The 13,475-nt window shown below is 39.9% G+C and overlaps 1 protein-coding gene across 1 annotated transcript; it reads left to right on the forward strand.

The window, feature by feature from the left end:
- Positions 1-1,177: 1,177 nt before the first annotated feature.
- Positions 1,178-13,227, forward strand: LOC146657876 (uncharacterized). Its single transcript, XM_085427053.1, has 11 exons — positions 1,178-1,312; positions 1,396-1,506; positions 3,922-4,116; positions 4,210-4,387; positions 6,649-6,832; positions 7,051-7,148; positions 7,315-7,701; positions 7,892-8,068; positions 8,437-8,624; positions 9,866-10,089; positions 11,582-13,227. The coding sequence occupies exons 1-11, from the start codon at positions 1,220-1,222 to the stop codon at positions 12,183-12,185; spliced, it is 2,439 nt and encodes an 812-aa protein (XP_085283179.1). The 5' UTR covers positions 1,178-1,219; the 3' UTR covers positions 12,186-13,227.
- Positions 13,228-13,475: the final 248 nt, after the last annotated feature.

Below are 13,475 nucleotides of genomic sequence, written 5' to 3' on the forward strand. Positions count from 1 at the left end.
GTTAGTACTGCATACATATAGTACTAGTAAAACCCTAAATAAAGATGTTTTATTTATAGTGGAGCATTTTTCAGTAAGATGTTGTTTCTTTCAGTTTTATATTTTTTTTAAATGGCCCTCAAAACTACAATATCTGATCAGATTAGACAGCACATAGGTTAAACATCTGCAGATGCTACATCACACTGTCATCTATCTATTTACATATGCAAACAAGAAGTAAACAAGCTTCTTGTTTGTATATGTATTTCTCAGTTCTAGCTATATTAAAGGCTTAAAACAAAACATATGGGCCATTAAGAATAGCCATTTAGACAATAAACCAGACTGCCAAAAAGAAACACTTCTTTAGACCAATTTCTTTAGTCTTGGAGGCTGGGGCGCATTCATGCATACGCAGGCTACTAATCTCAGGGGGATGGCTGCGTGCCTGCTACCTCCTCTCCCAGAAGCACTCAGCACAGCAGATGACATGGCTGCGGATGACGCGATTAGATTACAGATACTGAAATTCATCGGTAGGCTGTAAAAGAAAAAAGAAAGCTTATTAGTGAATTAAGATGTGCCTTCTTAGTTTTAGATTTATCATATTTGTATTATTTTTTAAAACACATTAGGTGCTGAGATGGGGAATGGACTTCCAGCAAAGACTGCCTCGATTTATTCACTGAGCTGCAGGATCACAGTGACCTTACAACTTAAATGAAAAGAGAAGGTCCCCGTACAGTTGTTTCTGCAGACTCTCACCCGAGGACCTTATATAATCTTTTCCTGACTAAACTATAATATACATCCTACTCACTGTGAAAATTATAGAGCTTTTCTGTTGCTTCCACCCAGGTTTTCATTTAATTGTCTCACACAAAAAACTTTATAATACCACCTTTAGGGAGCCATAACAGTACAGCTCAGGAAGGTAATAATAGGAATACATTACCATGATCACAGACCTTTGAATCTCTACCCACATCTTTGATTTATACCCTGAAGGTAATATTGTAAAATTAGTGATTATAGAAATTAAAGCACCATTGTCAACAGCCTGGCTGAAGAATGATTAGCAGTACCTTTACCTCATTATTATTTTACCACAAAGTGTTTACAGTGTTCCAGGTGTCTACTTTAACTTGTGATAGTCACACTTTTTCCTCTTACGAACTATAAAAGGTGGAAGAAAACCTTTGACGGTATATATTCAAAAACACGTGTTGCTGGAAGAATGGAGTCGATGAGAAGAATCAGACGGAACAGCAAGACTCTTCTTCAGGATCTCTTTTACAGAGGAGTTCACGGAGGAGACAGAGACACTCCTGTGAGTCATTCTATGGGCATGTTTCTGATCCATGGCTGACATTGCATCTGAACGTTCTCCTTTTCTGAATATTTTTTAAACAGATCCCAGCTCAGCCTAGAGATGCTAAAATGATCCATTCCATTGCCAGTCTGATTAGAGCAAAAAGCAAGCTTCTCCTCCTTGAGAATCCAGACACTGTGGAGATCTACAAGGTCGGAAAAATCTTGAACAGCATGCTAATTTGATGAAATTAGTAACAAGTCCCTTTTTCCCAACACATGACGCATGCAAACTTCAGGAACCTAACATATAATTTTATTATTTTGCTTAAGAATTATGACCAGGTAAACTCTGAGATCTCTACTTGCAAAGTTTATTTACTGAGTGTGAATTTAAATGAGAATTTAAAAAATTACAAAACTCAAAAATAAGACAAAAAAAAGAATATACTCACCAGCCTTTTTATTTATAGGTGGATCACTGTAGTATTAGGATGGACTCACTTTTGTCTTCAGAACTGCCTTAATTTTTGTCGGACTAAAATGGTGCTGGAAACTTTCCTCACAGCTTTTGGTCCGTGCTGACATGACACATCAAACAGTTGCTGCAGATTCATCAGACCAGGCAAAAGTTTTCCAATCTTCTATTGCTCAATTTGGGTCAACCTGTTCAAATTATAGCCTTAATCTCTGGTTCTTAGTTGACAGGTGTGTCACCCAGGGTGATTTTCTGCTGCTGCTTCAAGGTTTGACGTGTTGTACATTCAGAGATGCTCTTCTACAAACCATGATTTTAACAAGAGTTATTTGAGCTATTATTGGCTTCCTATCAGCTCAAAGCAGCCTGGTTATTCTGCTCTCACCTCTGTCAAGAAGGCACCTTTACCTAGCAAACTGCTGCTCCCTTCATATATTTACCTTAATAGGGCCATTCTCCAACAATCACACAATGTTTAAAGTCACTTAAATAACTTTTTTTCACTCATTTTGATGCTCAGTTTGAATTCCAGCAGGTCATCTTGACCTGCGGTCCGCAATCCCCGGGCCTCGGACCAGTACCGGTCCGTGAGTCGTTTGGTACCGGGCCGCGAGAATTGAGGCTCAGGTGTGAAATGTATGGTTTTCAGGGTTTTTATCGGTTTTCAGCGTTATTTTGTTATCGTTTTTATCGTTAACTCGGTTTTCCTGGCTCTTTTCACGTGTGTTATGAATAAATCTTCTTTTTTTCGGTACTGGTACTAGTTTTATTTTGTTGTATTTATCCGCGACACCTTAAAGGCCGGTCTGTGAAAATATTGTCGGGCATAAACCGGTCCGTGGCGCAAAAAAGGTTGGGAACCGCTGATCTTGACCATATCTATAAGCCAAAATGCAGTGAGCTGCTGTCATGTTGTTGCTATTAGATATTCACATTAACAAGCAACTGAAAAACTATACCCGATAAAGTGTCTGGTGAGTAAATATATACATGGATTGCATACGAAATCACACAAAAAATATATAAGAAGAGTGTTGGTATGATACCCATCATATAACAGACCTGCTTATTACAGTGGATGTAGCAGCATTTCAGTCTTGAGTTAATTCAAATTTTAAGATTTAAAGGTGAAAAATGATCAAAGAGGCAATCATCAGGACTGAAATTTTACCAAATAGGTCATTTCCTACACTATAACTACTAAATAGTTTGTTCCTTTTGTCTATTCAAAAGTCATTCAGAATTTAAAAAGAAAAAAAAAAGAATAAGTAAAGCGTTACTTTGTTTGATCCCCGCAGTGAAATGTGTTCTCTGCCAAACTTAACTATCAGCTGCAGCAGCAGACAGCAGCCCTGGGCTCCCACGAAGCAACTCCAGCTGTTTAACAAGAACCATGATGCAGAAGAAGCACCTTAACATGTTTTTATGTTCCTTGACAGCAGCACTGACTACTATGCCTGTGTGCAATGCCTATTAACATGTCATTATTATTACATGAGTAAGTAATACTCATTGGTCAGGCAATACCTGTCGTCAAACTTATTTATTTATTTTTAACCTCAGTTAAAGTTTGATGTCTTATCAAACACAGTTGTGATGCAGTTGCATGGCAACGACAGGCAGACAGACATGTGAAAGTGTTCAAAACAGACCTTGAGGTAGTTCCAGTAGGTGTCTCCAGGACCATATTTTAACTGATACAGACACAGAGCCACAGAGTGAAAACAATGCCAGCTACACTATCATAGGTGGGAATGACAGTAATACAAACAGACTGGGAGAGGGAGACACAGAAAATTTACAACACCTTGTATTTTATTTATTTTTATTTATTTATTTTTTTGTTTATTTATGTTTTGCTGCCATAGATATCTGTGGCTACCAATATATGTAGAGAAGCAGAATGTAGTGTAACTGTAAATAATTTCTTTCGATAACATTGATGAGCTATGAAAAAATAAAGTATTCTTTTTAAACTGTTCTTTGAAATGTTGCATGTATCTTGTATTCTTATAATTTGTAACTTTGTAATATATTGCATTATTTAATTTAGTTCAGTCTGTTACTGTTCTTATTGTCTTGGAGCAACTGTAACCAAATCATTTCATTAGGGATTAATAAAGTATTCTGATTCTGATCGTCTCATGTAGCTGACTGAGCCTGGAGCCCATTCTAGCAGACCTGGAAAAGGTGATGTTTATCTCCCAGCCATCACAGCTAAGGCTTCAAGCCTGAACTCAATCAGAGGCAGTCTGAGTCAGTCGTGCCCTTACCTATATGACAAACGAAGAGGATCCTTCTCCTCAGTGGCTTCTCAGAAAACAGGAGGTCGCACAGCAAAACAGGTAGGCTGATATTTTGCTTGCAACAAAAACAAATTCAAACATGTTTTAAACCCTTCTTCTTACACTGTGCACGTTCTGCCCTCTTCTTATCAGAGCAGCCTTAAGGCACAAAAAGAGGCAAAGAAATCCAATGTCACTGTGACAATGACCTACCTTGGACAAAGACATTGGAATCTGGGGCTTGGGTCAACTCAGGATGAACTGAAAGTACTCCAGCAAGTCAATGGAGGAGAGAATATTTGTGTCTTCAAAGGCCTCGTAACTCCAGGCGGTAGGAACTGCTAAAGCTGAAACCGTATCGTTTGAATGGCCAACAATGATTCAGAAATTCGTTTTTTATATTTCTTTATATTTGACTCCCTTTTGCAGATTTTAAGGTGTTTTCTGCCATTAAGGGGGTCAAAGTAAGAGAAAGAAATCAGTGGCATTAAAGTGTCCACTGCCACAAGCTTAATTCCTCATCAAAGCAACATTTTAATGAGAATGATGAGAACACTGCCCTGAGGCAGAATTTCAGCCGAACACCAATAAAAAGCTGATGTGTGACCTGATGCACTGTCATCGCATAAAAAACGTCAATAGACAAGACAAGTTATTTCATCTTTGCAGTCGGTACATGTTGATATACACTGTACAAGCATCACTCCAGGGAAGGAATCTCAAAGTCAGGCAAGAAAGAGGTTATGGATTTCTGCTTCAGACTGCATGTGTGATGTGTTTACAAAATCCTTGGTAGGAATAAAACAAAGGAGCAGACAATACACAGAAACACAATCCAAACAGTCGATCCAACAAAGTCAATGAGATATGTCGTGACTATTATTGCATTGGTTTTACACTTTATATAAAGTGATATGTGATTTTGATGGCAAGAGTGCAGTGACATTACATACAGATTTAGTTATATCTAACATTTTGACATAATGTTTTGTTTCCAGTTAAGTTCATTTTAAATAGTGATTATGGCAACTTGTTCAAGGTTTACCCTGCCTCTCGCTCTATTGTTGGTGGGATAGACTCCACCTCCCACTGTCTTTGAATTGACTAAGCAGAATAAAATGAAATAGATAGTATAAAATGAAAAAATAGCCTTTTTTGTACTGTCTGACATATCTGTTTTTTTAAAGATATTTTGAGACACCAATCAATGGCTGGAACTGCAACATAAATTGCACTTGGATCTGCGTCCTGTTTTGAGTATTGCATCTCTTGATTGCACCTAAAAAGGGTCTCTTTCTAAGTTAATGTTACTATTCCCAAATGGGAGTTGCAAAAGCCAACCAGGATGTGGTATGTTTCCAGTGCTGTCAAAGTGGAGGTTCATTCTAAAATCAAATAAACATGTTGTCTTTCTGACCTTGGTTCCATTTATCCATCTAGATAGTTTCAGTGTGAGTCACTCAGTTTTGGAGATATAGCATGCAGAGAACTATTTTCCTTCCACTGAACTACACCTGCCAATCCCACTGAGCTGAGGGAAGCCTATGGTCTAGCCCCAACAAAAAGCTTGTGCACAACAAAGCAAACAACATTAACATTGATGGTGTCTTCTAAGAACTTCTGTTGACTCTGGTGTCTTCTTGTCTGCGTTGTAACATTAGCTAGCCACATTACTTCCTTTGGTTTGGTTAGAGGACATAGTTGAAAAAAAAGAGAAAAGAGTTCCTGAATGAAACTGCTCACACCAAAGTTAATGTTTTTTGTGTTTGTTTGTTTTTATTGAATCATAATTTCTGAAACAACACATTGCTCAAATGTATTTTTTGGCACTTTGAGCACCACAAGGTGAGTTCTGTCTGGATCCAAGATTTTTAACAGAAGTCTGATACTGTATCTCTACAGCCAATGTCACCAAAAACTGGGCAACTCAATCCAAAGCAATTTAGATGAATAAATAACGCTACAGGCCAGAGGAAGAAGAATCTGCAGAGTGATTTTGAGGTAGACTACCGCTGTAACTCTGTGCTTTTTAGGCCTACTTTTAAACTAAACCAGTTGAGGCAGCAAAAGATTGAACACAGTGTTTAACTAAAGATAGAAGCACTGCCAAACATCACCACATGATGACAATAAGCAAAGATAAAGTAAAATTTGATTAAAATCATAAAAGTGATTTCAATCTCCAAATGCAACCAGTGATGCTATCAATTATGACTAGTGTTTTGGCCCCAAGTCTTTTTGTGGGTTTTGCTCCGTGTGTGTGTGTGTGTGTGTGTGTGTGTGTGTGTGTGTGTGTGCAAGAGAGAGAGAGAGAGAGAGAGAGAGAGAGAGAGAGAGAGAGAGAGAGAAAGAGAGAGAATATGTGAGCTGTGTGTTGCAGGAGGGTTTTGTGTGACACATGAGACTGCAGGAAGTGCAGAACACCTGGCCACTGTTTTTGTGGACCACAAGCCGTTTGTAACACAAGACAAATGCATAAGAAACCATTACCAAATGTGATGACCTGCAGCAAGAAAAGCCAAACAAGACTACCTTCTAAAAAGATCAAACAATATCTACAATCTTAATATTTGTGCTGCTTGTATCTTTCAGAGCAGTTCCAGTTTTTGTCTCAGAGACATAGAGGTTACCCATTCAGTGCTTCCTTTTATGTCAATGGCATCATGGTGACCAGGATCAGTTCCTGCTGTGAGTACCGCTACACTCCTGGCTTCCAGCAGGGCAGGAAGAGCTGCTTCAGATTGACTTGGCTGGCTGGTGGGATACCCTGCTACAGGTAAGATTACATCCTCTGAGAGACAGACAGCATGGCACTGGCAGAAAAATGAGAATTTAATACCAAATGTCAAAACATGTTGGGTAAATCCATTGTTTTGCAGATATAATGTGTTGTGGGTGGACACTGAGGAAAAAGGAAGCATATTTTACAAGATCAGGGGGTGATGTTGGTACAGTAGGTAGAATATAATGAAAGCACATTTCCATCCCTTTCAGATGCACAAGTCTCCGAACCAAATACAGCTCTAGCCAGCAGCTGAACAACGGCGCAAAGGAGAACTTAAATCTTTCTCTCGAGCAGAGCACTGGCAATGGTACTAAGCCTGGAAATGAGGGTCTCAATTTTCCATTACTTCCTAAAGCTTTTCATCAACATTTTTTGATATCAGGCCCAGTCCTTGCTTTTGATCAACTACTTTAAAGACAAGATGTCTCACAAAGCATTTTTTCCTTCTCATTTTGTCTCTAATGTTTCCAAAGCAGGCGTCATCGAGTCATGTCCATCATCCCCTCTATTTATCCCAGCCAAACCTGTGAAGAAATCAGTGAGGAGGACAAGAAAACACACCAAGGAGGGCAGCAGAGGATCAACAGACAGCGAAGACCTTCCTGTAGCTGGAATTAAAGAGACCTCCAAAAAGAAACGACGCAAGGGTCAAACTAATCAGAAGGAGAGCAAAGGCAAGACAGCTGGAAATGACAGAGGAGAAGAGAGACAAGACGGCAAGAGCTCAACGAGGTCAACAGTGATGGAAAAATTTGAAGACAAGGCATTGTCTGCCAGACAAGAGCAGGACAGAACAACCAGCCCTGTCACAATCCTGCATACGGGGCAGCCGCCATCGAACATGATAAGCAAATTTCCCGGTATGCAAATTTTAATTTTTATCTGGTTTGATTCCTGTAAGACAAGATGGAAAAATAGTGGAAAATAGAATCTTCTGGCCTTTCAAGGGGAGATACAGATGACCTTCAAGCCTTCTGCCTGTGGTATCTCCATTTAATATTCTTTGCAGAGAAAGAAAACAGAAAAGAAAAAGAGTGTTTCTTTTTAAAGATTCATTGCAGGATGAGGAAGCACTGACGAAGCAGAACAGAGAGAAACAGAAGGGCCTTGGATCAAATGGGAAAAACAGAGATGGGGAAAAGCTGAAGGACTTCTATGAAGAATGTGTGGAAATGAGTGCTGCGTTGAAGCAAGGCCCAAGCAAACATCACTGGTTCAAGGCAAACAGTGAGTAAAGAAACCGCAGCACAGTAGGACCAAAGTGGAATCCCCCTGGAGAGCTGTAGCTGATTTACATAATACACTTAAGCAGAAAAAGGTTGAATTTGCAAGAAAGTGATGCATTGAGAAATGTCTACTTAAAGGAAGACGGATGACGTGTGGGAGAGGTTATGCAGATACACACATGCCTGTGTGCATAAATTTTAGCTGATCTGCTTTCTCTATTGCTCAAACAGAGGCACAAACTGAATTTTAGATTTTATTATTTACATTTTCAAATTAACCGCGGATATCAATATCACTGCATGCACTTGGCTTCAGGACAGTTGGTTTTATTGCACCTGAGTTGATTAATTTTCTTTCTGTATGCCAAGTCCTGGAGAGGTGCCGGCTCCAGAAGAGGCTGTCATCGGGCCCCAAAGCTCAACGCTCAGATGTGGAGCTCAGTGCAGAAAGTGACACCATTCTGCAGCATGATGGAAAGCCAGAGGAAGAAGAGCACATGGTTAATCAGAGCGCTGGCACGGAAGAGTCCGTTAGAGAGCAAGACCTGCAGGCACAGGTGTGTGTATAACACAAATTACTGTGGTGAAACTGTGTTTTTGCCAGAAGCTTTCCTGGCATTAAATCACTGCCAAAAGCCTCGATTCAAGCAGATTCTTCCATTCTGTGTTTTTGTCAGAGCAGGAATTGTATCTGCCAAATAATATAATGAAATGTCAACATTAAAAAACAATTTGCCCATTAAAGTAATGCACGTTCCATTGTCCCACTTCTCAACTAGCTTTAAGGTTGTTCATGTTTTTCCACACTCTGACTATATTACCATGTTCCAGCTATTCACTAAATAATGTAGTGTTTACACAGAGAGAAACACAGGCTTTTATTGAGTGCCACCATTTTCTCTTTTAATTACTGCTTCATATTTTTAGCTTTTAAGCACAAACGTCCCCCCTGAGGAACTTGTCCAACATGTAAAATCTACCCTGATAACAGAAAGGTGGCAATATGTCTTAGGCATGTAACACTGATTTGGCAGATAAAATGTTGATTTTATTTCATTTGGATGAATTCAGAGGATTTATTCTATTATTTGGGCTTTGAATACAAAGACGAGTTGTTCAAATGGTCGCTGAGTTTTATCTGGGGCAGGCAGGCATTTCACTCGGTCATACCGATCATGATGAAAAAGCTTCCAACAGTTCCTGAAAAATTCCTCAAGGTCTAGCAAAATGGCAAAGTAGACGTGGCCGGACAGCCAGACCATATGTCTCCGGACTCTCATCTTGTCTGTGTTTAGAAAACCTCCAGCACCTGTCTCCCCCACATCTCTTTCCCACCCGACAACACATCTCACATTGTGTGCTGTTGCGCACATTTACAAACAGTAAATGCTTAATGTTAATATTCCTCTCAGGGCTCAGATGCAAAATGCATTTCTGTATGAAGGACAAAATAATAATCTGCACTTGTGCAAATGTGATTTCTGTATTTTTATAACAGCTGCTTCTCTTGTAATTGAGGTAACTTAGAAGTTAAATGTAATATGTTTTTGTCTGTATCATATCTTTGCAATTCTGTGCTCGCGCATTCTGCACCACTCTACAACAAGATTACAGAAAAGAAGAATTCACAGATATAAAATAAATATTCCACACAGCACAGTGCTCTAGTTTCACAGTAAGAAACTGTTCTTATGGATAACAGTATAGCGACACTGCATTATAACAGTTTCATTTCCCGCACTGTCGTTTTAGAGGGACTTACAGTTTTCTGTGACTTTCTCCTGGTTTGTAAATGTAGCTTCATGCCATGATGACAGTGCTGAGCATGTCTGATGAGGTGGAGCAGCTGGTTCTGAGGAACACGGACCTCACAGATGACCTTCTGCTGAGCCTGGCGGGGTCACTAAAAAGCAGTCTGTCTGAAGTCACACTACTCAATCTCAACCTCAACCTCATTGGCCCCTACGGTGCTCACATTCTGCTGGACGTTCTGAGAGTGAAGCCCCAGGTCAAAGGCCTGCAGTAAGTCCTACGCTCCACTGAGTTGTGTCTTATCAAAATCTGACAAAGAATAACATTAGAATTCAGAAAACATGCCCCCATCTAAAAGCATTTGAATATCACTTTTTTAAAAAAGAGAGAGACAGGAATATGAACGGAACTGAAGAGATAGTATAAAAATGCAGCAAATCCAAGAAACACAGCAACCAAAGTAATGGATATATAAGTATCACATTAACTGTGTGGGAATTTCAGCCATTTTTATACACAGTCCCCCATTTTCAGCAGCTTATATTGAATTGGTTTCCTTATTATTATTGTGATGCATTAGGCAGATAAAAGTCTGGAGATGATGAAGTTGTATTTGGTACTTTCCAGTGGAATTCTCCACACGAGGTCTAAAGAGATGTCCTTGCAAGTGAGAGAGCCCATCTTTAGGCTATGATAGCAAAAACAATTTAGAAATCTCGCCCATTCTTACAGGAAAACACTGTCGATAACAGCAAGACCAAAATATGTTTTAAACCACAGAAGACAACCAAAGGGAATGATGGAAGCATTCTTCCCTTGGTTAGAAAAACAACTTCACTGCTTAAAACCAAGTAAAGAACACAGTTGCTGCACAGCTGAAGGACTGATGCTTCACAGTGCAAACAATAAAACAAACAGCAAAGGTGACCCAAGAGTTTTTAAAGGCAAAGAAATATTGGATATTTTTTAATCATCAAGTCAGTCAACTGATTTTTGATTGTTTTTATTTACTGAAGCCAAAACTTAAAGCATAGAGACCCACAAACAAGCGGTAAGTGAAGGCAAATTATCGAGACAGCGGCAGAGTGGTGAGAAAGACCGGCCCCTCTATTTCTAGAAGGCCTTTGTTGGCGACAGTCAAGCTTGTGACTCTGCGTAATTATTCTGAGACTTCACTTTTTACAGATTAAACAAATGAGATGAGATTTTCAGCTGGCAGACTATTTCTAATACAGCCAATGAAAAGTGTATCTTCATCTCTTAAAGGGGAATAGAGGCAAAGATATTCCTGTAAGGGCTTAAAAATAATTTACCTGTGAAAACACATGAATATATTTCAGCATTATTCCCAAATGCACCAGTTCAGTTCTTCAGTTATTCAAAAGCCTTAAATCTGCATTTAACATACCAAATACATCAACCCCTCAACAGGAAAAGATGTAACAAATTAGTTTTCTGCAGATTCCATTTTACTGCAAAACAAAAATACACACACACACACACACACACACACACACACACACACACACACACACACACACACACACACACACACACACACACACACACACAAAATCCACCATTTGTGTCATCCAGTGTCATCCGGTGTAAAAAAAAAAAAAAAAAGGCTTTCTGCCTGAACTTAGATGTCACATGAGAGAAAACTTAATATCAGGGTGCACACAGCTACATTTTCAAGTGAGCGGTTCATGGAGGCTCAAAAATAAATCTCCACAGTAACCTCTATTTTCTCTCTCTACAGCTTGTTTGGGAACAAACTGCGTGACCATGGAGTGCTGACCCTGTTGAACGGAATAGCTGAGCTGCAGGAACAAACAGCAAGAGCAGCTGCTGCTATCCAACAGGCTATGCTTTTCCCATCAGAACACAATATGCTACCTCAGCTGCCCTCTGGATGGAGCTCTTTCAGGCTTTTTACACTTTTAGAGCTGGATATTGGAGGAAATGGTTTGAGCAGTGATGGGGTGAAAGTGTTAGCATCATATATGAGATCCCATTCCTATCTTCAGTATTTAGGGCTAGCACAGACCAGCAGTGCCGATCTGGCAGCTTGGAAGGAACTTTTTGACAGCTTAAAAGGAAACAGCTCACTGACTCAGATCATCCTAGACGAAAATAACTTGGGTGACCCCGGGGTCAGGCTGCTGGCTGACATGCTGAAAGAGAACATGAGTTTGCAGCAGGTGGATTTAGACAAGAACTGCATCAGCGATGTGGGAGGAAATGACATCATGGGGGCTTTGCTTTGCAGGACACAGTTTCCACTGAGGCATCTGAGCCTCCAGGAGAACAACATCAGTGCAGGACTAATGAGCAGGATACAGGAGGAGGTAAAATATAAATGAGTCCTGCAGGGGTGGAAGAATACATTCGCAAACCCTGAAAAACTATGTAACATAAACAAAACACTGACTTGAAAACTCATAAGGTTTGTTGTTTACATTCCGGAGGTCAGAGAGGCAAAACCTGACTCATTTGACTTGTTTGACCATCAAACACACACAAACAAAAAGAGCTCTTCCTTCCTATACCTGGGTGGCCCTGCTAAGAAACACTGCATCTCAGTTTAGTTCTGGCAGGTAGTGTGGGAGGCATGTTTACTTTGGTCTGGATGCATTTTCAAAGAGATATCAATGAACTGAACCTTATTTCTGTATGCCAAGGTTACATCTTCATATTGATTTTTTTTCCCTACTTCCCACCAGTGTTACCCCTCGTGACTCCACACCTACTTCGCTAAAATCGACTCCAGCAAGACTCCAGGCTCGTTGATCCATCTGTCATTCTATTGAATAATTTGCTGCCTTCTGACAAAAAAGAAACCACAGTGATTCATTCCACCCACAGTATTTACAAGTGGATGACTTACCCACAACATTTTCCCCCAGAGCATTGCAGTAGCTCTTCTCCACTTCTACAAATCAAAAGAGTTATGGACAGTCAACTATGCCACATCAACTACCCCTATTTTGTTAGTTCTTGCATCTTCATGCGCTAGACAGTACTTCTATTCATAATCTAAGAAGCAAAACTAGGCCACACTCATCTGGATTTCAGGGCCGTCATCTCATTGTTCTATCCACATAGACATTCTGAGCATAACTGTACCTGTGATCAAAGCTTGTCAAAGTGGTAATTATCTCCTCCTCTCAAGGCTGCCAGTAGTGATTCTGTTGAAAATAACCCGTCCATATTTCATCTGCAGTCTCTGCGAATTCCTTTCTGCGGAACCCCGATAAAGGCGCTCCTCGAATCCCCAAGCGGATGACAGATAAATGAGACTGGTGTTCCTGAAGATTACATCTGCAGACGTTATCCGGCGTTGCCGTACCACACTGAATAAGCTTCTGTTTGTGGTGTTTGTACATTTAGAATAAAGATGTCTAAATTGGGGTGTCATGATTTGTCAGGTCAATTCTTAGTCCTGCAGAGGGATGTTATCACAGCTAAAATAAGCCCGTGTTTCTTTTTAGTTTTGACTGCTGATATTCTAAGATATTAACAGCCACGTTTGCAGTAGATTCAATACAGAACAAAGTGGTACACCATAACGCTTGGCTAAGCATAAGCTGGCAAACACGAGTCACACTGTAATTCACAGACTCCTTCGATAAGGACTTTGTGCTTCTCTGTTA

This window comes from Rhamphochromis longiceps, linkage group LG12 (genome assembly GCF_057381845.1).
Source record: "Rhamphochromis longiceps isolate RC_006_pf linkage group LG12, R_longiceps_female_GT1.1, whole genome shotgun sequence".
NCBI lineage: Eukaryota > Metazoa > Chordata > Actinopteri > Cichliformes > Cichlidae > Rhamphochromis > Rhamphochromis longiceps.